The following is a 26158-nucleotide window of genomic DNA, read 5'->3' as shown; positions in this document are numbered from 1 at the left end:
TCTCTCTCTCTCTCTCTCTCTCTCTCTCTCTCTCTCTCTCTCTCTCTCTCTCTCTCTCTCTCTCATCTTAGAATCAATACTAAGTATTGGTTCTGAGACAGAAGAGCAGTGAGGGCTAAGAAATTGGGGTTAAGTGATTTTCCCAGGGCCACGCAGCTAGGATGTATTTGAACCCATAACCTCCTGTCTCTGGTTCTGGTTCTGTACCCACTGAGCCACCCAGCTGCCCCCACACTTTTGTCATAAGTACACCACGCATGCCCTCTGTACAGCCCCCAGCGTAGGCATGTTTCAGGGGAATGGTTCTCAGAGGTAGTTGTCCTCGCCTTCCTCTGTTCTCCCCTGACCCTCTCCATCATTCCCGCTGCCCTCATCCTCTCCCTCCTGTGCCAAGGCCTCGATGTCATGGGTGATGCCAGTGAGAATACGATTGAAAGCTTCGGCCTCTGGGCGGGGAGCCCGACTGTCGTAGCCTCGTACAGCGGAGGCTGATGTGGAGCTCATGCTGCGTTTGATGCGGCCAAAGCTGTCAGTGAGGATGCCACCTTCTCGGATGCCCACACCCTCCAGGAAGCCTTCGAAGTAGCCGATGTCCTGGTCTGGGATAAAGGGCCGCATTCCTGTAGGGCCGAGAGGCAGGTGGTTGGTCTGTTATCCCCAAAGTCTGTCTGTTTCTCTCTCTGCTCTGTCTCTGTCTGTCTTTCTGTTTTTAAACCCTTACCTTCCATCTTAGAATCAACACTGTGTTTTGGTTTCAAGGCAGAAGAGTGGTAAGGGCTAGGCAATGGGGGGTAAGTGACTTGCCCAGGGTCACACAGCTGGGAAGTCTCCAATGTCAGATATGAACCTACAACCTCCTGACTCTAGGCTTGGCTCTCAATTCACTGAGCTACCCAGTTGCCCTCTCCCCATTGTTTCTTGTTCCATACTTCCCAGTCAAGGTGGGAGAGGGACCCAGGAATCCCAACATGAGCCTCTCAATCATTAGGGCTGGTATCTTCAGCCCCATTTAGCTCCTTAGTGTTATGAGGAAATACTTAAACCTTAATTTTCCTCATAACATTAGGAAAAGGAATAAGTGGGAATTATAGGTTCATAGATTTAAAGATGGAAGGTACCTTAGTCTACTCCAGTGATTCCCAAAGTGGGCGCCACTGCCCCCTGGTGGGTGCTGCAGCGATCCAGGGAAGCGGTGATGGCCACACGTGCATTTATCTTTCCTATTAATTGCTATTAAAATTTAAAAAAAATTAATTTCCAGGGGGCTAAGTAATATTTTTTCTGGAAAGGGGGCAGTAGGCCAAAAAAGTTTGGGAACCACTGGTCTACTCTCTCATTTTATAAATAAAAAATCCATTGTTCAGTCACTTCAATTGTGCCCAATCTTTTGCGACCCCATTTGGGGTTTTCTTGGCAAAGATACTGGAGTGGTTTGCCATTTCCTTCTCCAGCTCATTTTACAGATGAGGAAACTGAGGCTACCAGGATTAAATGACTTGTACTGTTTGGAAAAAATGGGTGGAGGGGCTAGAGACTGCTTACCCAGGAGAAGGAACTTTCTCTTGTCTCCATAAAGCCGAAGAAGATGTCCGCAGTATTCCTGCACAGACAGCCCCAGCCTATATTCTCTCAGCAGCAGAGCAAACTGCTGGATCTCGGGTGGTGACAGCTTGTTTCGTAACTGTGGGGAAGAGCCAGGAAGTGGGACCAGGCAGAAGACAGAGGACCAGCCCACTGGGAGCCCCATATTCCACAAGATTTGGCAAAGTATATGGCCAGTCTGTCCATTGGGGGTGAGCCATGTGCAACCCAGGGGACATAAGGCACGACAGAAGGGGGGCTGGCCTGAAATCTCAGGGCTTTATTGGTTAGAAATGTTTTGGGGAACATGGCCTCGAGCACCCCTTCTCTGCTTGCTTCCTAGAGAATCAGGGAGAGGACTAAAGCCCAGGAGAGGACCCAACTTTGGGGATATGTATCTTTGTGGTCTTCCTTCTTTTTCCCATTAAAGGACTTCACTGATCGGGGAACGGATGAAGAGGTGGAAGGTGAGCAGGGCTCTTAGGAGACAGGGGAAGATGCAGACTTCCAGGGAAGGAAAGGCACGGGGCACAGCAGGATGTGGGCATGCGGGCGAAGGAGAGAGACGTAGATGAGATAGACAGGGACACGGAGAGGTGCCTAGGGGAGGAGGAGCAGGGGGGCTGCGGGGTGGTAGTGCAAGAGAATGGAGAGGTTCCGGGAAGAGGGCAGGTGAGCTGGGATAATCTTCGGAGCTTGGGAGAGTGGCACTGACCCTGTCAGGGTCTTACCGTCACCATATAATCCTGTAACTGCTCCAGACCAAGGCTGCTGCCGTCGCTTTCACTGCAGTGAGACCCCTGGAAGGAGGGTGTGGATGTCCCGCTATAATAGGCTTCGAAGGTATCATGGGAGCCATTACTGGAAGACGGAGAGACAATGCCAAGACTCACTCCCCTGGGCTATCCCTCACCCCCTCCCCCCAGCCTTCCCTTCTGCCTTGGTCCCTTCAGCCCCGGTGAGTGACATTGTGTAGCTTCCCAGGGTCTGCCAGGTCAGACAGTGTATAAACATTTTTTTTTTAATATTTTTAAACCCTTAACTTCTGTGTATTAGTTCCTTGGTGGAAGAGTGGTAAGGGTAGGCAATGGGGGTCAAGTGACTTGCCCAGGGTTACACAGCTGGGAAGTGTCTGAGGCCGGATTTGAACCTAGGACCTCCCGTCTCTAGGCCTGGCTCTCAATCCACTGAACTACCCAGCTGCCCTAAACATTTGGCTTTTGTAGTTAAGTTGTTTTTCAATTGTGTCTGACTCTTTGGGTCCCCATTTTAAAAAATTAATTAATTAATTTAATTTTTGGGTCAAAGATACTGGAGTGGTTTGCCATTTCCTTCTCCAGCTCATTTTGGAGATGAGAAAACTGAGGCAACAGTGGTTAAGTGACTTGCCCAGGATCACATAGCCAATGAGTGCCTGAGGCCAGATTTGAACAGGGGAAGATGAGTCTTCCTACCTCCAGGCCCTGCATTCTATGTCACCCAGTTGCCCCAAAACATTGGATAAACACCTACTATGTGCCAGGCATTCTGCTAAGTGCTGGGGATACAGAGCAAGGCAAAAGACAGCCCCTACTACCAAGGAGCTCATAGTCTAATCAGAGAGACAAAATGCCAACAACTCTGTACAAACATTCCAAATACAGGAGAAACTGGAAATAATCAACAGAGGGAAGGTACTAGCATTAAGGTTCTTGGAACTTAACTAATGTCCTAGAACAGCAGGATCAGATACCTCCTGAAGACTATGAGCTCCACTGAGGCAGGAATAGCATGAATCTTAACCAGACTTTGCCTCTCTCCCCAGGCCCTTCCCAGAGAAGGCATTTAATAAATTTGGAATGTTTAACGAATAAAATCCAAATGATCTGAGAAGGGGCTCAGCTTTGTGGCTTCATCACAGGCTTCCGGCCTGAGGCACACATCGCTTTTCCTCCCCCTTTGAACAAATACACACACACACACACACACACACAGTCATGAAGCGTTGATGACAGGAATGTGCTGGAGCCCAGAACCAGTGTTAAATTTTCAGTGTGAGTATTTACACCTCAGAAATCTGCAAACACTACAAATCAAGGCTTCATTTATTGTTTTGTTGATTGTCTAAACTTAAGAACGTGTTAAAAATGCAGATTAAACTTATAAATGTGTGTACATACAGTTTTTTTCCCCCCAGAGCCCATGAACGTTTTGTGGCAATGTTGAAGATAGAAGATTCAATAAATCTTCGATATACATAATTGAATGGTGCCAAAGCGGGGATAGATATTATTGGGGTGATCCTGGGATCATAGAATGAGAGCTACGAGGAATGCTGGATCTAATCTAACTCTCATTTTATAGTTGAGGGAACCACAACATACATGACTGACTGGGGTTTATTCCCCAGATGGAGTCTTATCTTTAACCCAGGATCAGGAAAGAGAGATCATTTTCAAACACAGAGAGTGATCGTAAGCATGTCACATACACCAAGGGCAATTTGAAATAACTTCTCAATTATATGTAGGGCTAAAAAAAAAAAAAATTCAAGGGCCACTAGGTGGTGCAATGGATAGAGTACCAGGCCTTGAGTTTAAGTCTGTTCTTAGACATTTACTAGTTGTATGACCCTGGGCAAGTCACTTAACCCTACATGCCTCAGTTCTCTCATCTGTAATGAGCTGGAGAAGGAAATGGCAAACCACTCCAGTGTCTTTGCCAAGAAAACCCAGAATATGGTCATGAAGAGTCAGACATGACTGAAAATGACTGAATAACAACAGTAAAAAAATGTTCACTGATTAGAGGAATCTCTAGTGTAGCAGAAAGAACCCTGATCTCAAAAAGAACTGTGTGTCCCAGGACCACCACTTTCCATTGTTATGCTGTGATGCCTTTTGATTGGTTTGGATAATTTGTGAGATGACCCTATGTAACTTGTGTTTGCTTTGTGATGCAGTGGAGGACACTACATTTGGGGTCAGGAATATTTAGATCCAAAAACCAGATCTTCTTTGTATTACAAGATGACAGAGGGGCAACTAGGTGGCTCAATGGATTCAGAGCCAGGCCTAGAGACAGGAGATCCTGGATTCAAATCTGGCCTCAATATTTCCTGGCTATGTGACCCTGAGCAAGTCACTTAACCCCCACTGACTAGCCTTACTTCTCTTTTGCCATGGACCTGATAAACTGTATTGCATCTAAGAAAGAAAGTATGGGTTTAAAAAAAACAATTGAAGGGGGCAGCTGGGTAGCTCAGTGGATTGAGAGCCAGACCTAGAGATGGGGGATCCTGGGTTCAAATCTGACCTCAGACACTTCCCAGCTGTGACCCTGGGCAAGTCACTTGACCCCCATTGCCTAACCCTTACCACTCTTCTGTCTTAGAGCCAATACACAGTATTGACTTTAAGATGGAAGGTAAGGGTTTTAAAAAAAATTAAAAAAAAAAAACCAAATGACTGATAAAAGTCCCTCTCTTCTCTTCTATTTACTGCAATTGAGAAGGTCTCTTCAAGCTCTCAGATCTATGATCCTGTGTGGCCTTTGTGGCTTTGGGCAGTTTCCTTCCTCTCTCTAGGTCTCAATTCCATTATTGATCAACTGAGGGCACTGGACATGATGACCTCGAAAGTCCTTGCTAGCACTGATCTATGATCTTTGGCCTGTGTTCTAAGGTCTCTCCTAATAGTCTATTCACTGACTCTGTGTTTAGCTTGTGCTTTAATCATCTTTTCTGGCTCAGTGATTTTAAGCCTACTAGGTGATGGGTGAGCATCTTTAGTTCCTCAGTGTTGTCCACGGTGCCAAGAGCCCAGCTAGCACATAGTAGGGACTCGGCTAGGACATCTCTCCTATTAGACAGTGGTGAAGACTTTCCCCAAGGAACAACCAAAAGTGTCTGAGATTGGGACAGCTGGGTAGCTCAGTGGATTGGGAGCCAGGCCTAGAGATGGGAGGTCCTAGGTTCAAATCCGGCCTCAGACACTTCCCAGCTGTGTGACCCTGGGCAAGTCACTTGACCCCCATTGCCCACCCTTACCACTCTTCCACCTAGGAGCCAATACAGAGAAGTTAAGGGTTTAAAAAAAAAGTGTCTGAGGTGGGGGCAGCTGGATGACTCAGTGGATTGAGAGCCAGGCTTAGAGCTGGGAGGTCCTGGGTTCAAATTTGACCTCAGACACTTCCTAGCTGGGTGACCCTGGGCAAGTCACTTAACCCCCATTGCCTAGCCCTTACCGTTCTTCTGTCTTTAACCAATACACAGTATTGATTTGAAGGTGGAAGGTAAGGGTTAAAAAAAAGTGTCTGGGGTAAATTCTAGGGGGCATGGAGAAAGGGATAGGGATTGGGATGCGAGGAGGGGAGAGAGAGGTACCTGGTGGAAGGTGGTACCTACAAAGAACTGCAGCAACTGAAGTCAGCATCATAGCCATAGGTCCCATCTGTGCGGCAGCTCTCGCCTAAGGCAGGACAGAGATCAATTAGAAGACAAGACAGGATTCCATCATTTCCTGGGGCCATCTTTCTTCCTCTGTCCCCATCTCCAGAAGTATCCCAGGAACCACTCATGAAATGCCTTGTCCCTTAACAAAAGGTCACATTTCTCTGGCAATTTAAGGTTTACAAAGCATTTTCCAGAGAAGATAAAAAAAGCAATCCAGTGGGTTGGGTAGTAAAAGTATTATCTCCTCTAGAGAAGGAAACTAGGGGTTATATAATTAGTAAATGTCAGAGACAGGATTTGAATTCAGACCTTCTGCCTCGAAAACAATGTTTTTTCTACTATACTATACTTCTTTTCAAAGCCATAATATATAACGGATAACTGAAGGATGTAGGAATGTTTAGCCTGAAGAAGCTGAGTGGTCCAGCAGATAGAGTGCTTAGCGTGGAGTCAAGAAGTCTCATCTCCCTGAGTTCAAAACTAGCCTCGGGCACTTATGATTTGAGTGATCCTGGGCAAGACATTTAATACTGTTTGCCTCAGTTTCTTCATCTGTAAAATGAGTTGGAGGAGGAAATGGAAAACCACTCCAGTATCTGCTAAGACAACTCCAAACGGGGTCATGAAGAGTCAGACACTACTGAAAAACCACAGAACGATGAACAAGCCCGGAGAAGAGAAGACTGAAGGGCAAGAAGGGGCATGATCCCTCCCTGTCTTTAAATATTTTGAAGGCCATCACTGGTCTTAGACTTGTTCTGCATGGTCCCAGAGGTCAGAACCAGTCAGTGGAAATCACAATGAGGCAGATTTAGGGTTGATGTAAGGAAAAGTTGCCTTAATTGGTAGGCTCATATCTATAGCCATCTAGTTCAAAGTTCAAGTTAGAGGTGAAGAAACATAGGTCCAGGGAGGTTAAGGACTCTATGGTCACATGGGCAACAAGCAGTAGACATGGGATATGAACCCCAGTGAGCTCCCCGAAACTGGAAGAATTCAAACCGGATGGACAACACTCACTCAAGGATACTATAAAAGAGGTTCTTTCAAAGAGTGGCAGACCGATCTGAAAACCTCTGAGATCTCTTTTAGTTCCAAAAGCCTGCAGTCTTGATCTCTGTGCCAAAGCAGGAAGCAGACATATTCTTTCTTTTCCTGGATGCCTCCCAAGAAAGAGCACAAGGCTGGGCACACAGGAGGAAGGTACTCAATAAAGACTCCTTGATTAGCTAATTGTCTGGAGTCCCTCAGGACTAGACCCTCTGGTTCCTTGGTTCTCCTTTACCTAGATCTGCCCTTTCCCTGCTTCTTTGACCCTTGCCTATACAGAATAATCAAACTTTTGGCTGAATTGAGTGGAAAAAAGGCTGGAGAGACAAATGGAGTCTAACCAAATTGCATGACTCATTTGTCCACTTCTGCTTCAGTTTCCCCCTACAGTGCCTAGGGCAGGGCTAGCACACCAGGACTGCTCATCAAAAAACACCTCCTGCTTTGCCAGATATTAGCCCAGAATTTTCACAAGGAACAGAAGAGAGGAATCTGGAAGGACAGCTAACTGTGGAGCATAGAAGAAGGGCCTTTTGCTTAGTCTCCTAGTCTAGGAATGCCCATTCTCTGTCCCATCCCTCCATCTCTACCTGCTGAAATCCTTTCTTTGTTTCAAAACTCAAATACTTTGACTTCCACGAAGCCCTCCTCATTGTCTTCCCACTTTCCAAAGATGGAATTAATCTCTTTCTCATCTAATCTTATAGTGTGTTGTTCATACCCCTCTGGGATACTTATTATTGGAGAGACATTTGAGTGTAATGGAAAGCCACTGGACTTGGAATTAGAAGTCAAGGGTCTGAGTCATAGAATCCTAGCATCAGAGACCTAGAAGAGTCTCCAGAGCTGTTTGATCCAACTGGTATCAGAACAGACATCCTCTCCACCATATACCCCACAGTCATCCAGTCTCCACTTAAACTTCTCCGGTGAGGGAGGATGCATTAGCGCTCAAGGTAGCCCATTCTGCTTTTGGACATTTCTAATAGCCAGTCAAGTTTTTTCTCGTATGGTATGGAAGTCTACAGTATAGTATATGTAGTGAGAAGGGAATTGGATTTGCAATCAAAAAGACTCAGGTCCCAATCCTGGCTCAATTAACCGTGTGACCTTAGTAAATTCCTTACACTTCCTGGGCCTTAGTTCCCTCATCTAGACATGAAGAGGCTGGATTGAAGGAAGAAAACGAGAATTTGTTAAGTACCCACTATGTGCAAAGCACTGGGTTCATTGATTTTAAATTATTCATTTGATCCTCACAACAACTCTGTGAGGAATAATAATATAATAATAGCCTGGGTTAGCTGATCTCTGAAGTCTCTTCCAGCTCTAACTTCTCTGATCTTTTGGTTCATTTTGTTTTGTTTTGGGGACAAGTGTGAGGTGGGTGGCCCTGAGGGGGTGCTGCCTCTATCCCAGGACTCACTGCGGCTGATAAGCCAGGGCCGTTCAGGGGTGGAGGTGTAGTGGTAGCCAGCACGATCCACGCACTCAATGGTCTGGTCTCCATAGATGATCTGGAAAACCTGGCAGATGAGGGCACACGATTCTTCTGCTGCATCCTGACCACAACAGAGAGGAGATGTTAGCAGTCTGAGAACAGCGCTGGCTCGCTTATGAGGGGCATGGGGAGAAAAGGGGAGGACTGGGCAGCGTGGGCAGCCTGCAAAGGGAGGGACAGGCAGGTGCTGAGAAGGGATCTCTGAACCAGAGATTCAGGAGACCCAGGGTCTAGACCTAGCCCTGTCTCTGATTTTCTTTTAAACTATTTCCCCTCCCTGAGCCTTAGTTTCCCTATTTGTTAAAGGAGCTGGTTGGCCTCTGTGGTTTCTCTGAGGTCTCTTATAGCTCTAAATTCCATGCTCTTTGGAAAACATCTATTGAGGCTCAGTGGACAGAGAGCCAGGCCTAGAGACGGGAGGTCCTGGGTTCAAGTTTAACCTCAGACACTTCCTAGCTGTGTGACCCTGGGCAAGTCACTTAATCCCCATTGCCTAGCCCTTACTGCCTTGGAACCAATACACAGTATTATAGAAGGTAGACTGAGTTCCATGAGGATGGGAACCTTCAGGCCATAGTCCTTTCTTCTATTAGGTTCATTCTCCTTGGCTGAGGAGCCAACTCACCCTATTGGCAACTGCTAGGATAATGAGGTTGCAGTAGGCATCAGGGCTGGGATCCTGGGGGTCCAGGGGGTTGAGACCAGGTTGTCGGCGTTCCCAGCTGCCCCCACTGAAGGTCTGCCGACGTTCCCAGCTGCCCCCGGGCTTGCCCCCTTGCCGAAGTTCCCAGCTTCCTCCAGGTTTGCTCCCCTGCCTCCGCTCCCAGCTGCCCCCAGGTTTGCCCCCTCGCCGTCGCTCCCAGCTGCCACTGAAGGTCTGGCGCCGCTCCCAGCTCCCGAAGGCCCGGCCCATGGCATTCTTTTCACCGGCACCTTGCTTTCGCTCCAAGCTGCCCCCTCCGCCGCTGGTGGCCCGGCCTTCGGTGCCTCCCCAGGCCATCCTCCAGTCTAAGCTGCAGATGGTGTGGCGTCGCTCCACACCACTGGAAGGTGGTCTGGGTTCAGGACCGCCGCCCGATGACTGCTCCTCAGGGGTCAGGCCAGCCGCCCCAGGCTCCCGCCTGCCACCGGGGCACACATCCAGGCCAGCGGGCACTGGATCCACACCCAGGCCTGGGAGAGGATGAAAGAAGGACCACATGCCTGAGACTAAGGGGGAGGGCAGGAGAAGGAAAGATCTGTTGCCATTCATCATCGTTACTTTCTCTTCCCTTCACATAGAGAGGAAGTGTGGGATAGAGGAAAAGCTTCTGCGTGGAGAGTCAGGCCACCCGGGTCACGGGCCATGTTCCGGCTTTAATGACATGTACGACAAATCCTGGCTCTATCCCTTGCCACCTGCTAACTGTATGATACCAGGCAAATCACTGGATCGCTAAGCCTTTGTTGCCTATCTGTAAAATGATGACAATCATTCCTGAACTGCTGACCTCACGGTAAGCATCATATTATCCTAGATGGAAAGTTGGAAGGGACCTGAGATGTCCTGAGAGGACATCCGAAGAGACGGTCCTGAGAAGATAAGTGACTTACCCAAGGTCACACAAGTAATAAATGGCACAGCAAGAGTTTGTGTGATTCCAAATGCACTACTTTTTCTATGCTATCCCACTGCTTCTCAATATCTTTGTCCTTTCCGTTGTTCAATTACTTCAGTCATGGCCAACTCCATTTGGAGTTTTCTTGGCAAAGACACAGGAGTGGCTTGCCATTTCCTTTAATTCCTTCAATTTTTTTTTCTTTTCTTATGGCTAGAGTTAGAGTTTCTAATACAATAGTAAATAATAGTGATGACAACGGGCATCCTTGCTTCACTCCTGATCTTATTGGGAAGGCTTGCCATTTCCTTCTTGTAAGACTAAACATGAATGAATACTCCAAGTATTTAAATATATAGGGTTTAATAACAACAAAGTGAGAGAGAAAAAGGGTTCCTTCAGCTGAGTGAGCAGAGCAAACAGCCAGAGACCCAGCAGCCTACCACGCTCGAGCCGAAGCCAAAGCTTCAAAAAGCCCCCCCCCAGCGTGGGTTTCAGCAAATTTATAAACAAACCCACTCCAGGGTGCAATGCGGGGACACAAGACAAGGGAGCTCTAGGAGGAGTAAAGAATGCTGGGAAATGAAGTCCCCAGAGTACAAATTTTTAAAACACACATCCTCCAGCTCATTTTTACAGATGAGAAAAGTGAGGCCAACTGAGTTAAAGGACTTGCCTGGGGCCACATAGCTGGTAAATGTCTGAGGCTGGATTTGAACCCAGGAAGAGGAGTTTTCTGACTCCAGGCCCACTGCTCTGTCCTGTACCACCTAACTGCCCTTTTCCAATATCATTCAATGAATGAAGAAGGCAGATCTGTCTCTTATCAGCTGGGTAACCCATGTAATGGAAAGAACATTCAATTTTGGACTAGTTGTGTCCTGTGTTAGAATCCAGTTGTGCTACTAAGCCTCCCTTTCAATAAGAATGACATAAGGACAGGACTAGAACACATTTAAGGTCCCTTATAGCTCTATGTTCTCTAGGACTGCAAACTTCTGTCACCCTCAATTTCCTCCTCTACAAAATGGGCTTAATAATTCCTATACTATCTACCTCAAAGGAAGAGCTCTAGTGAATAAAGTGCTTTGAAGAAAGGAAAACTATTGTATCATTCCTGGACAAGGCATCCTGCTGCTCTCCTCTTTGTGATAAGGGTGTGAAAGGTAGGGCAGAGCTATGTATTGAGATTAAGGAATCTGAAAACCAAACTGACAATCACTGGCTGTGTGATATTAGGCAAGTGAAATCCCTCCTAGGTCTCAGTTTCCTCATGGAGGGGAGGGGAAGGAAATAAGCATTTGTATAGCAAATAGGTTTTTTTATAAATATCTCATTTGATCCTCAAAACAACTCTGGGAGATAGGTGCTATTATTATCCCCATTTTATAGTTGAAGCAACTGAGGCAAAGAGAGATTAAGTGACTTGTCCAAAGTCACTCAGTCAGTAAGTGTTAAAGGCCAGAAGTCTTCGGACTCTAGGTCAAGAGCTCTTCTCACTGTGCCACCAGTTGGCTCTACCATTAATAAAACAAGGGAGTTGGGCCCCGTGACCAATAAGGCCCCTTGTTTCCTCCTGGTAGAATCTAAGCTCCCTGAGAGCAGGTTAGTATTTGTATCGCGCTCAAAGTCTTACATCATGCCCGGCACAAAGAGGAGTTTAATAAATGCTTGTTGGCTGATCGATTGATGGTCGTAGGGGGAACTTCCTGTGAGAGACTAGCGTGGGGTCAGTTGGAGCCGACTTGAAAGATAAAAATCTTTGAAACAAAGATTTGGGTCTGGCCTCCAGGATATTTCGACTGGCTGCCTTCCAAGCCTCACCACCCTCACCCTCAGATCCCACATAGATAGGGTCTTTCTTGCCGTCCCCCTTCCCCCGCCCCCCAGGACCAGTCTCCCCGTTGGGTCCCGTCACGCCTTGGATCTCACCAGTCTTGAGCACGACGAGGTGGAGCGCATCGTCCTGCAAATAGGAAGCAGCTGCGATCTCATGCGTGGGGATACGCAAGATCAGCTCCTCGTTGTCCCGCCAGGTGAGGAGCAGGCATCTCGCCGACAGGCTCAGGATGCTGTCCTGCTCCGGGGTGCTCTTCAGGGGCAGCTCCTTCAGCTGCTGCGGGGCCAGAGCCGAGAAGAGGGCCAAGGAGCGAGTTGCTCTTGGGGCGGCAGCACTCAAGCCCGTTCTCCCTTCCCCTCCCAACACCCGCACATCCACAGCCCACCCTTGCTCCTGTCCACCTCATAACCTGCCCAGAAGCTCCACAGGAGGAAACTGGCGGTGGGATGGGATGGAGACAGTGCCATGCCCGCCCTGCCCACCCGCCCCACTCCTAACTTCCGGTCTCCTCACCCGTGCTGTGTCCAACAGTTGCAGGAGCTCATCCCGGCTGGAGGGGTTCAGGGAGGAGGTGACCCAAGTTAAATGGCCTAGAAACTTAACAGGAAGCCCAGATCAATCACTGGGGGCTCTGGGAACCTGGGTTTCCAGGTTTTGCTCCCTTCCATTGAGTTGAGACAGGTCTCCCCCCATCTGCCTATCTATCTGTTTGTCTGTCTATCTGTCTATCTGTCTGTATGTCTGTCTATCTATCTGTCTGTATGTCTATCTGTCTATCCTATCATCTATCTATCTGTCTGTCTCTATCATCTGTCTATCTGTATCTATTATCTATTTGTCTGTCTGTTAATCTGTTTGTATGTCTATTGTCTATCTCTATCATCTATCTATCTGTATCTGTCTATCTATTTGTCTATTTGTCTATCTGCCTGTCTGTCTGTCTATCTATCTATCTATCTATCTATCTATCTATCTATCTATCTATCTATCTATCTATATCATCTATCTGTCTGTCTGTCTTTCTGTCTATTGTTCTGTTTATTTGTCTGTCTATTCATCTATCTATCTATTTCTCTATCTAACTGTCTGTATATCTCTATCATCTGTCTGTCTGTCTGTATCTAGCTATCTTTCTGTCTTTCTATCTGTCTGTCTGTCTATCGATCTGTCTGTCTATTTACCTACCTATCCGTCCATCCATCTGTCACACCTACTCTGTGCCAGGCACTGTGCTAAAAACCTTTACAAATATTTCTTTTGATTCTCTTTTGGTAATAAAAACAAGAATTATGTCAGTTTGTTGCTACTATTATTATTTGACATCTAGGTGATGCAATGGTTAGAACATTGTCACCAGAGTAAGGAAGAATTGAATGCAAATTGGCATCAGACACTCCCTGTGTGGCCCTGAGCAAGTCACTACAAAACTCTTTCCCTCAGTTCCTCATCTGTAAAATGGAGATAATAATAACACTTGCCTTCTAGGATTGTTGTAAGGATCAAATGAGATGATCATTGTAGAGTACTGAGCAGAATAGGTGCTATACCACACTCTTTGTAGTGGCAAAAAATTGGAAAATAAGGGGATGCCCTTTGATTGGGGAATGGCTCAACAAATTGTGGTATCTGTTGATGGATGGAATACTACTATACTGAAAGGAATAATGAACTGGAGGAATTGCATGTGAACTGGAATGACCTCCAGGAATTGATGCAGAGTGAAAGGAGCAGAACCAGGAGAACATTGTACACAGAGACGGAAACACTGTGGCACAATCGAATGTAATGGACTTCTCTGCTAGCAGCAATGCAATGACCCAGGACAATTCTGAGGGATTTATGGAAAAGAACGCTACCCACATTCAGAGAAAGAACGGTGGGAGTAGAAACACAAAAGAAAAACAACTGCTTGATCACATGGGTCGATGGGGCTATGATTGGGGATGTAGACTGTAATAGATCACCCTAGTGCAAAAATCAATAATATGGAAATAGGTCTTGATCAATGACATATGTAAAACCCAGTGGAATTGCTTGTTGGCTATGGGAGGGGAATGGGAGACGGGAAGGGAAAGAACATGAATCATATAACCATGGGAAAATATTCTAAATTAATTAATTAAATTAAAATGTTCAATTAAAAAAGAATAGGTGCTATATAAGTGAGAGCCATTATAATCTCCATTTTACAGTTGAAGAAACTGAGGAATATAGAGATTAAATGACTTGCCGAGGTTCACATAGCTTAAAAACATTTGAAGTCATATTTGAACTCGCATCTTCCTGATTCCAGACCCAATGTTCTATCCACTGAGCTATCAGATGCCTCTAGAGACCTTCTAATCACACTCCCTTATTTTACAGAGGAGAAAGCAGAGGCTCAGACCAGACTTAGCCAGGATCACATGGCTAGTATATGTCAGAGTTGGCCTTTAAATTCCATTCTTCCTGATTCCAGATCCAGCATTCTCCATTATACTATGACGTCTCTCGGGGGATGGAGTAGGGGACATGATAGTGGGGGAACCTGTGCTTTTTGGGTACTGATAATAAAAAGAATCATGTCTCTCATTATGTCATCTTTTAGGGTCTATAAAGTGATCACAGCAATCCCTTATAGTAGAAATATCTCCATTTTACAGAAGAGTAAACTGAAGCTCAAAGAAGTGGCATGGCCAAGGTCACAAAACTAATAAGCAGAACCAGAATCCAAACCTAGGTCTTTTCAACTCAAATCCAATGTCCTTTCCATCATATCAAAGCTACAGTTTTGGGGATTTGGGACAAGGGGACAGGGAGGCAAGAGAGAGCCACTGAATGTTTATGGGCTTCATTTTCTTCTGTGAAATAAATGGTGGTAGTGATGGGACAGCTAGTTAGCACAGTGGATAGAATACCAGGCCTAGAGTCTGGAGGACCTGGGTTCAAATTTGACCTCAGATACTTCCTAGCTGTGTGACCCTGGGTGAATCACTTAACCCCCTTTGCCTAGTCCTTGCCCTTTTGTCTTAAAGTTAATACTAGGATAGAAAGTTAAGAATTTAAAGAAATTAAATAACTAAATGGGTGGGACTAGATGGCTTCTGAGGACCCTCCCAGCTCTAGATCAATGGTCTTATGAATAATGGATAAAAGACCTGCCTTGCAGTCTGGAAGATGAGGGTTCAAGTTCTGTCTCTGATATATACCAGAACTCACCACCTTGTAGTGCCTTAGACAATTCATTAAGACTATCCAGGGGCAGTGAGGTGGCTCATTGAAGAGAATGCCAGACCTGGAGTTGGGAGGACCTGGATTCAAATCTGACCTTAAATACTTCCTAGTTTTGTGACCATGGGCAAGTCACTTAACTTCATTTGCCTAGCCCTTGCCCTTCTGTCTTGGAGTTAATACTAGGACAGAAAGTAAGGATTTAAAAAAAATTTTAAACACCAAAGAAAGGACTGCCTCAGAGAGAAGGCATGATATTATGGACAGAATGCTGGGGCTGGAATCAGATGGCTCAGGTTTTAATCCTCTATGTGACCTTGGGCAAATCATTTTCATTTTTCTGTGCCTTAGTTTCCTCATCTGTAAAACGAGCCATATGGCCATTAAGGCCCCTTTTAGTTCTTTATCTATATTCCACACCAGAAGTTCTCCCGTACTGATGAAATCAAAAGTCCAAATTCCCCTCCTCTTAAGTTTTATGCACTCCTCAAGTTTTGTGGAATACTTTCCCCACCACGATTCTGTAAGGTAACAAGGACAAGAATAATTCTATAATAAACCCAGTTTTACAGATTAAAGAGAAGAGGAGCAGGGAGGGGCAGTGACTTGCCCAGGGTCATACAGGATGTGTTTTTTTCTGGATCTCCTTGCAGTTCAAACTTACTGATAGTGGATGTACCCCAAGGTTCTGTCTTGAACCCTTCTATACATTTCTCTTGGTGATCTTGGTGATTATCAGCTTCCATGGATTCAGTTACCATCTCTATCCAGAGGATTCTCAGATCATTTTATCCAGCCCTAACCTCTCTCCTTATATGCAGGTCTCATTATCTATAACTGCCTATTTGACATTGCAAACTCACAATGTCCAAAATAGAACTCATTCTTTTCTCCCACAAACCCTTCTCTCTTCAGAACTTTCCTGTCACTCTTGAGAGTACCACCACCCTCCCAGTCACATAACCTAGATGTCATATTTGATTCTTTGCTCTCTCTCTCTCTGTCTCTGTCTCTCTCTTTTCTCCATTTCTCTCCATCTCTCTTTCTTTCTCCATCTCTCTCCTTCCCTCTTTCTCTCCTCTCTCACTCCTTCTCTCCCCTTTCTCCTTCACTCTTTCTCCTTCCCTCTTTCTCTCCCTCTCTCTTTCTCTCCTCTCTCTCGCTCCTTCTCTCCCCTTTCTCTCTCCTTCCCTTTTTCTCCCTTTCTCTCTTTTCTCCCCCTTCTCTCCCTCTCTTCCTTCCTCTCTCTCTGTCTCCTCCCTTCTTTCTCCCTCTCTCTTCTCTCTCTTCTCTCTCTGTCTCCTCCCCTCTTTCTCTGTCTCTCTGTCTCTTCCTTCTCCTCCTCCTCTCTCTCTCTCTCTTTCNATATAAGCATATACGTATACACATATGCCCACATATTTAGCATTTATATAGCATTTTAATAATGCAAAGTACTTTACAAATATTATCTAATTTTATCCTCATAACAACATAACAACTCTGGAAGATACATGTTTTTATTATTGCTATTTCATAAGATGAGGAAACTGAGGCAGGTAGAGATTAGGTGACTTGCCCAAGGTCACAATGCCAGCAAGTGTCTGAGGCTAAACTTGAGCTCAGATCTTTGGACTATAGATCTATCCACTGTTCTCTCTCTCTCTCTCTCTCTCTCTCTCTCTCTCTCTCTCTCTCTCTCTCTCTCTCTCTCTCCTCCCCTCTTTCTCTCCTCTCTCACTCTCTCTCCTCCCCTCTTTTTCTTTCTCTCTCTGTGTCTCCTCTCCTCTTTATCTCTCTCTCTCATCTCCCTCACATCCAATCTGTAGTCAAGTTCTGTCAATCTCACCTCTCTAGTGACCTTCATATATGCCCCCTTCTCTGCTCTAACATCCTTGCCACCATCCTGGGGCAAACCCTCATCATGTCATGTCTGTTAGACTATTGCAGTAGTCTTCTGTTTGGTCTTCCTGGTTTAAATCTCTCTTTTCTTCAGTCTGTCCTCCACTCAGGTGTCAAATTAATCTTCTCAAGGCCCAGATCTGTGTTAAACACACACCACCCCCTCACTAATAATAATGATAACTAATTTATATAATGCTTTAAGGTTGGCAAAGTACTTTATAAATATTATGTCATTTTATTCCCATGACAACTCTAGAAGGTAGATAGTATTATTATCCCAGAGGAGGAAAGATGAGGAAACTGAGGTAGGCATCAGAGAAGTTGTTGAGATCTATTTATCATCTTCTGATAATCTGATAAGGACAGCTTAGTTGATAAGAATATAATGGAACACGGGAGACAATCTTTTTTTTTTTTTAAACTCTTACCTTCTGTCTTGGAGTCAATGCTGTGTATTGGTTCTAAGGCAGAAGAGTGGTAAGGGTAGGCAATGGGGGTTAAGTGACTTGCCCAGGGTCACACAGCTGGGAAGTGTCTGAGGCCAGATTTGAACCTAGGACCTCCCATCTCTAGGCCTAACTCTCAATCCACTGAGCAACCCAGCTGCCCCCAGGAGACGATCTTGACTGTTAACTCATAGTTGCTTCTCTGAAGTGCCGTTGAGTCACAAGTTTATTATATATGAAAATTCAAACTCCCTTTCACCCAAAAAACACAAGGAAAGTTTCCCACAACTACACAGAGCTGTATTTTTAACATAGACGAAAGCCTTAGAAGCTTCAAGGTGTAGATAAGAATACAAGGTTGGATTGTAGCTGCCTCAACATCAGTTAAGTCTGGGAATATTTTGCTGGGTCGGGAAGTCCCTGAATTCTTCAGCCTTAAAACCACTATCTGAGAAACAGCAGCTGCATTCCTGACCAAAGGGGAGAATGTTAACCTCTTGACTATTGGTTTGCTAAGAGCTTAAAGTTTTTCAATAAGGCCACAATACTTTTCAACAAGAAATCACAAGGATCACAAAAGGGGTCAAAAGAAGAGTCTCAGATTTTTATCTATTTGAGACACTGTTTCTTTTATTGGCTTCCCACAAGAAGTGACTTGCCCAGGGCCACACAGCTAGTATTTGAGGTGGGATTTGAACCGAAATATTCCTGACTTCAGATAGAGAGCTCTATCCACTGTGATCCCTGGCCACCTCAATAAACCATTCAATCCTATTCAGTAAATTCCAGTGGTTCCCTATTAGCTCCAGGCTCAACATAAAATCCACTCTTTGGACTTTAAAGCCCTTTGTAGCCTGCTCTTTTCTTGCTTTTCTAGTTTGCTTACATCTCATTCCTCTCTGCATGTCACTGGCCTCCTTGTTGTTCCTGTAACAGGATTCACCATCTCTGTACTCTGTGCATTTCCCCTGGCTGTGCCCCCTGCCAGGAATGCTCTTCCTTCTAATCTCTGCTCCTGGCTTCTCTGACTTCCTTCAGGTTTCAGCTAAAATCCCACCTTGTGGAAGAAATTTCTTCCTATCCCCCTTAATGCTAATGCCTTCCCTCTAAAATGAGCTCCAATTTATAATACATATGCATACATATATGTCTGGTTTGCATGTAATCGCTTGCATGTTGTTTCCCCCCAGAAGGCACCTTGAGGCAGCTAGGTGGAAGAGAAGGAGGGAAGGAAACAAACATTTATTAAGCACCTGTTGTGTGCCGGGTACTTCTCTAAGAGCATTGTAAATATTATCTCAATCTAGCCTCAGATACTTTCTAGCCGTGTGGCCCTGGGAAAGTCACTTAACCCTCACTATCTAGCCCTTATGACTCTTCTGCCTTGGAACTGATATTTGGTATTGATTCTAAATCAGAGGGTAAAGGTTAAAAAAAAAAACCAACCCAAATATTATCTCAGTAGATCCTCACAACATCCTTGGGAAGCACTGGGCCTGGAATAGGAAGAACTGAATTCAAATGTGACCTCAGATACTTGCCAGTTGTGTGACATTAGTTTAGTTACTTAACCTCTGTCTGCCTCAGTTTCTCCTCTGTAAAATAGGGATCATAATAGCACCTACCTCCCAGGGTTGTGGTGAGGATTGCTTAGCATAGTGCCTGGCACACAGTAGGTACTTACTAAGCACCCACTCATTTCCTTTCTTTTCTTCCCTGTTAGACTCTGAGCTCCTTGAGGATTGGGACTGTTTTTGCTTTTCTTTGTATCCCCAGTATGTAGCACAGAGCACATAGTAGATACCTAATAAATGCTGGTTGACATAGTATATTGAGATTTAAATCCAGAACTCTCCCCCATTCCAAATCCAGTGCCCTTTTCACTGTACCATACTGACTCTTCTTCCCCCTATCTTTTACATCCTCAAAGCATTTTACACTCTTCAAAAACATTTTCATTCTCTTATTTATTTATTTTTATAAAAACCCTCACCTTTTGTCTTAGATCAATACTGTGTATTGGTTCTAAGAGAGAAGAGTGATAAGGGCTAGACAATGAGAGTGAAGTGACTTGTCCAGGGTCACACAGCTAGGAATTTTCATTCTTTACAACATCCCTGTGAAGTAGGAAGGGCTGTCTATTCACACAATTGAGGATTTTTTTTCTTTTTTGGAAAGACCCTTGAATTTGGACTCAGAGGACCAGACCTGAACCCTAGCTCTGGTAATACCTGCCCTTGAACAAATCGCTTAACTTGAGACTCAGTCCCATTATCAACTAAGGGGTTTAGAAGAGATGGCTGCTTGGATTCCTTCCAGCTCAAAATCCTATGAACCTTCTGGATACAGAACATTCTGGTGGGAGAACTGCAAAGTTTAGATAAGATGTGGTTCCTGCCCTCCTAGAGCTTAGAGTCAAAAAGGCAGGGCAGGACACACACATGCATGCATGCACACATGCATGCATACATGCATGCACATACGCACATATGATATTGTTCCTTCCATTTTCTAGTTGAGGAAACAGAGGTCCAGGGGTCAAGGTCATCCCTTAAGTTAGGAGTGAGCCAAGACTCAAATATTCTGGTCTACAGACAGGTCTGGTAACCTCAGGAGTCTTGCCCACTGGCCGATTAACAGGAATTCGCCTAATTGACCAGCTAGAGACAGCCGAATCCTGGCTGTGGGCCAAACCTAGAGGGGAGAGAAGATGGCTATTCAGGGTATGGGGCTATTCAGTACATTAGACAATCCATAGCCATTGATTAAGTAAGTGTCTGCTCTGTGCCGGGCACTGTGCTAAGTGCTTGGAGATTCCAAGAAAGACAAAAGACAATCCCTGCTCTCATGAAACTCCATCTAACTGGGGAGAAAACAAATAGGGGCCATCTAAAATATCAAGGGACAAAAAACTTCATTCCTAAACTCTGTTCACCTTAGCAATGCACTCTTCAGTCTGTTCTTGGGGCCCTCAGGCATCTCCCGCTCCAGGACCTCGTATTCAACTCTCTTGACCCTGTAAAACCTTAAAGCACTATATAAAGGGCAACTGGGTGGCTCAGTGGGACTGGAGTAGGGAAGACCTCCTCTGGAAAATGAAGGGATTGAGCTTGATGAGATCAAAGGTTCCTTCCAGCTCTCCGTCTCTGTTCCTAAATTGACCCTGTCCCCAGTTTCCTGCCCATGAGATTTTTTTTCTTCAAATCTGGCCTCAGATACTCCCTGGGCAAGTCACATTGTCTAGCCCTTACAGTTCTTCTACCTTGGAACTGATATTTGGTGTTGATTCTAAGATAGAATGTAAAGGTTAAAAAAAAAAACAACCCAAACCCAAATATTATCTCAATCTAGTCTCAGACACTTTCTAGCTGTATGACTCTGGGCGAGTCACTTAACAATAATTGCCTAGTCCTTCTAGCTCCTCTGCCTTAGACCTGATATTTAATATCAATTTTAAGACAGAAGGTAAAGGTTTTTTAAAAAAACATTATAAATGTTTCTTTATTATAAACTATTGTAAACCTGTGGACTAGAGAGTGAGACTGGTTAAATTCAGCATGTGTCCACTACTGAGGACATTACATTAAACTATAAGCTCCTCAAGGGCAAGGATTGGCTTTCTTTTTATTTGTATCTGTATCCCTAGTGTGTAGCACAGGACCTGGCACTTAGTAGGTACCTAATAAATGTTTACTCACTGACTGATTAGGGCAAAAACCTCAGCCATTTGTAGCCATGTCCTCATTGGGTGTCAGGAGTAAACATGGGTGTATGCATCTTCTATGTTTGAATACAGCTCTAGAATCACACATTTAGAGCTGGAGGGGATGGATGTTAGAGGTTTTCTAGTCAACCCTCTGATGTTAGAGCAGGAGGAAACCTTAGGAATCTTGTATCTCCATGTTACAAAGGAGGGAATGGAAACCCAGAGGAAAAGGGATGTGTTTGAGGTCACACGGCCAAGATGGATCAGAGACCAAAATTTCCTGATTCCTGGACAAAAGCTCTTTCCACTATACCATCCTGCCTCTCTCTCCTTGCAGGTGGAGGGAGACAGCAGGGCTTTTTTTGTAGAAGAGTGGACAAATACGATAAACCCAAAGAGCCTGACTTTTGGTACAAAAATCCACTATTTGACAAAAACTGCTGGGAAAATTGGAAAACAATATGGGACAGATTAGGCTTAGATCAACATCTCACACCCTACATACACCAAGATAAATTCAGAATGAATGAATGACTTGAATATAAAGAAGGAAACTGTGAGTAAATTAAGTGAATATAGACTAGTATACTTGTCAGATCTCTGGGAAAGGAAGGATTTAAAAACCAAGCAAGAGTTACAAAAAATTACAAAATGTAAAATAAATAATTTTGATTACATTAAATTAAAAAGGTTTTATACAAAAAGAAGAGTGGACAAAGCGAATAAGATGGGAGAATGAAAAGGATTAACATCTGGAGTCAGAGTTTTGGAAGTTTAGCCACCAACTCTATGCTTACTGCCGCAGGGACTTTGAGCTAATTATTCAGCCTCTCCAAGCCTCAGTTTCCTCTTCTGGAAAATGATAAGATTTTGAAGAGGTTCCTTCCAGCTCTCCATCTCTGCTCCTAAATTGCCCCATCCCCAATTTCTTACCCACAGCTCCTCCCAGGAGATTTTCTTCCTCAATCCTTACCTTTACTTCCTTTTCCAGATAGTCACACAGTAGGATTTGAGGGTCAATGAGGTAGTCCGGGGGATAGAGGGGCACGGAGTGGAGGGGCCTTCGGCTCACAGGACTTCTCCCAACTGACCGACGTCCTGTCTTAGGGAATACCAGCCGACGGATAGGAGACACAAAACCCTGGGGAGGCAAGGATGGGGAGAGAAGCCTGGGGAGGGCTCACAAAGCCCAAAACCCAAGGGTTTAGGTATGTCTCCCCTGTTCTGTGGGGGTGCTCTTAAACCTCCTATAATTTGGAGATTACCAGTAAGGACAGAATTGGAATAAGGTCAAGGGTGTACTGGAGGCATCTTGGAACTTTTGAGCTGATGGTTAAATTTTCAGTGTGGGGGCAACCAGGTAACTCAGTGGATAAAGAGCTGGGCCTGGGTTCAAATGTGACTTCAGATACTTCCTAGCTGTGTGACCCTGGCATTCTATCTAGCATGTGACTTAGTGGACAGGTAATAATAATGGCCGTTAACATAGTTCTTAATGTGAATTATTTCATTTGAGCTTCCAATCTACCTTGCAAATTAGGCTCTATCAGTATTATTATCCCCATTTTACAGATGAGAAATAGAGGCCTTGAGAGAGGAAGTGACCTATACATGGTTCTATGGCTAATAAATGGTGGAAGTGGAATTTGAACCCAGGTGCTCCTGACTCTGAGTCCAGCATTCTGTTCATTACATCTCACTGCCTGTGGGCCCAGATGGATATACAGAAACAGACAAAGATCTCTGAGGGCCACCTTAATCCAAAAAGAGAGTCACCAGGACTGAGCCTCAAAATGAGATTTGGGGGACAGCTAAGTGGCTCAGTGGAAAGAATACAAGACCTGGAGACAAGAAGCTCTGCATTCAAATATGGCCTCAGATACCTCCTGCTGTGTGACCCTGGGTAGGCCACTTAACCCCATTGCCCTTTCCCACTCTTCAGCCTTGGAACTGATACTTAATATTGATTCTAAAATAGAAGACAAGGGTGAGAGATTGAGAGAGAGAGAGAGAGAGAAAGAGAGAGAGAGAGAGAGAGACAGAGACAGAGACAGAGACAGAGACAGAGAAGGGGAGAGAGACAGAGACAGAAAGAGACAGAGACAGAGAGAGGGAGACACACAGACAGACAGACAGACACACACACACACACACACAGAGATAGAGACAGACAGACATAGAGACAGATAGAGAAAGAGACAGAGAGAGACACACACAGAGGGGCAGAGAAAGAGAGATGGAGACAGAGAGATAGAGAGAGGGATACAGAGAGAGCCAGAGAGAAAGGCAGAGACAGATAGAAAAAGAGACAGAGAGGCAGACACACACACACACACACACACACACAGACATAGAGAGAGGGAGAGAGACAGAGACAGAGAGATGTGGAGGCAGAGAGACAAAGAGAGGGATACAGAGAGAGACAGGGACAGAAAGAAAGGCAGAGACAGATATAAAAAGAGACAGAGACAGAGAGAGAGACACACACACAGATAGAAATAGACAGAGTCAGAGACAGACAGATAGAGAAAGAGACAGGGAGAGACACACACAGAAGGGCAGAAAGAGAGAGATGGAGACAGAGACAGAGAGAGGGATACAGGGAGAGCCAGAGAGAAAGGCAGAGACAGAAAAAGACAGAGAGGCAGAGACACACACAGAGAGACATAGAGAGAAGGAGAGAGACAGAGAGACAGAGAAAGGGATACAGAGAGAGACAGAGACAGAAAGAAAGGCAGAGACAGATAGAAAAAGAGACAGAGAGGCAGAGAGAGTTACATACAGAGAGACCAAAGAGAGAGAGACAGAGAGAGGTTTGGGAAGGGTGTTTTAGATAACCAGGAAGCCCCCCAAAGCAGGATCTGCTAAGAAGACTAGGGGCAAGTTTGGGGTGGCAGGCTGGATCAATCTATCTCTTCATCTATTTGGTCCTGTGGGCATGGTCCAGAACAGGGGTCAGCAACGTGTGGCTCTCGAGCCCTATCTGGCTCTTTTGAGGACCAGATATGGCTCTTTCTGCAGGAGCCATAAAGTCCATTTTTTTTCAGGCGCTGTTATAGGAGCGCGCACTGTGAGCACTGTACGGCTCTCGCGAAATTACATTTTAAAAAATGTGGCGTTTATGGCTCTCGCGGCCAAAAAAGTTGCCGACCCCTGATCCAGAGTCTAGAGCCATTGAGAGCAATGGGATGGAAGAAAGTTGGGGGTCTGCCTGCTTGCCTTTTCTCTGGAAAAAATCCAGGGAACAGGAGCTGCTGAGAGTGACTGACTGGACAATAAATTTAGGATATTTAGCTCTTAAGTATTAGCACACTCAGAAAGGCAGAACAACTGATCTGCCAGTAACCTTGACAAGAGCGCCAGACTCTCTACCTCTGGGTGGCCTGTAATCAGGTTAGAAAAAGAAATTAGTCTATATAGGTTTCTGGGCCAGGTTCCCAAACCAAACCCCTTACTAAAAGGCTTACACTTAACAAGAAAGCAAAAGACGAGGCAGCAGTAGATAGAGAGCCAGGCCTAGACACAGGAGGTCCTGGGTTCAAATCTGGCCTCAGACACTGTGTGACCCTGGGCAAGTCCCTTAACCCGCTCCCCCCCCCCCCCATTGCCTAGCCCTGACCACTCTTCTGCCTTAGAACCAACACACAGTATTGATTCTAAGATGAAAGGTAAAAGTTTAAAAATAAAAAAATAAAGAAGGCGAAAGGCAGTGTCCAAGAGATTCTAATACTTTAGTCTACATATGGCTCACCTTCCCCACAAACTCTTCTGAGGGACACACTAGAATGCAGCTCTGGGGAACAGAGACACATGGAAAATCCAGACTCCCCAGACATGCTTTTTTGCACCACACAATGAATGATATCTCACCTGGCTCTCCATCTTATTAACACAGTCACCTCTGCCAAGTAAGGTTCCCTTTGGTTTTTTAAGCTAGCTAGAGGCAGCCTTGAAGAGGGAGAGAAGTTGGTGCTTTTGTTAGAGTTATTGTTACAGCTTTCTTCTCTTCCTAATTATGTTAACACTAGGTTCAAGGACGCTTTTTGCTCAGGGCTTTCTTTCTTCATCTGTAAAATGAGGGAATTGGACCAGAACAGGAGTTCTTAGTTCTCTTCTCATCCTCATAGTAACTTTGGTTGAGGAAAAAAAATGACATCTTTATTTCAATGTAATTGGTTTCTTTTGAATCCTACATATTTTACTTAATGCCTTTAAAAACAACATCCTGAGAAGGGGTTCTATAGGCTTCACCAGACTTGTCAAAGGGGTCTGTAATACACAAAAATGTTAAGAAATCCTGGAGTTTGGAGGCAGCTAGGTGGTTCAGTAAATTGGGAGCCAGGTCCAGAGACAGGAGGTCCTGGGTTCAAATATAGCCTCAGATACTTCCTAGCTGTGTGTAAGCAAGTCACTTAACCCCATTTGCCTAGCCCTTACTGCTCTTCTGCTTTGGAAACAATACACAGTACTGATTCTAAGATAGAAGGTGAGGGTTTTTATCAAAAAGAAAAAAAAGAAAGAAAGAAAGAAGAAAGAAAGAAAGGTAGGTCCTGGAGTTTTGTTTTTTTTTTTTAAAGCAAGCAAGAAAGAACAGAAGAAGGTTGGTGTCTTTGTTTCCTTTCATCTCTAAATTCTGTGATAGATCTATCTATCTCAGGGAACAGGAAAAGATGACAGGATTCCATCCCTTAATAAGAGAGGCCCTAATATTGGTTTTACTTTCCAGAGGTATTTTTTCTACCTCTCACTCCCCCCACCCCAGAATCCCCCATTTTCTGGGCCCTGGAACCCATTCCCAAGCCATAGTTCCAAACATACCTTTCTCCCTTTCTTCCCTTCGAACTCCATGGTGTGTTCCCCCCCAAGCCCCACCTCTCCACTGACTGAGAATTTTCTTTGTTGTATTTCCT

General features: G+C 45.0%; 1 protein-coding gene across 1 annotated transcript; it reads right to left on the bottom strand.

Annotated features, from left to right (window-relative positions):
- Window positions 1-183: 183 nt before the first annotated feature.
- CCM2L (CCM2 like scaffold protein) lies at window positions 184-26096 on the bottom strand. Its single transcript, XM_044661549.1, has 10 exons — window positions 26067-26096; window positions 22222-22389; window positions 12516-12599; window positions 12095-12278; window positions 9190-9737; window positions 8490-8625; window positions 5966-6029; window positions 2313-2442; window positions 1543-1681; window positions 184-620 (listed from the first exon to the last, which is right to left on the bottom strand). Exons 1-10 carry the CDS (start codon window positions 26094-26096, stop codon window positions 307-309), a joined length of 1797 nt encoding a protein of 598 aa, XP_044517484.1. The 3' UTR covers window positions 184-306.
- Window positions 26097-26158: the final 62 nt, after the last annotated feature.

Source organism: Gracilinanus agilis, chromosome 2 (genome assembly GCF_016433145.1).
Source record: "Gracilinanus agilis isolate LMUSP501 chromosome 2, AgileGrace, whole genome shotgun sequence".
Classification (NCBI taxonomy): domain Eukaryota; kingdom Metazoa; phylum Chordata; class Mammalia; order Didelphimorphia; family Didelphidae; genus Gracilinanus; species Gracilinanus agilis.
The sequence above is the reverse complement of the archived record's forward strand: the minus strand, read 5'-3'. Positions and strand labels throughout refer to the sequence as shown.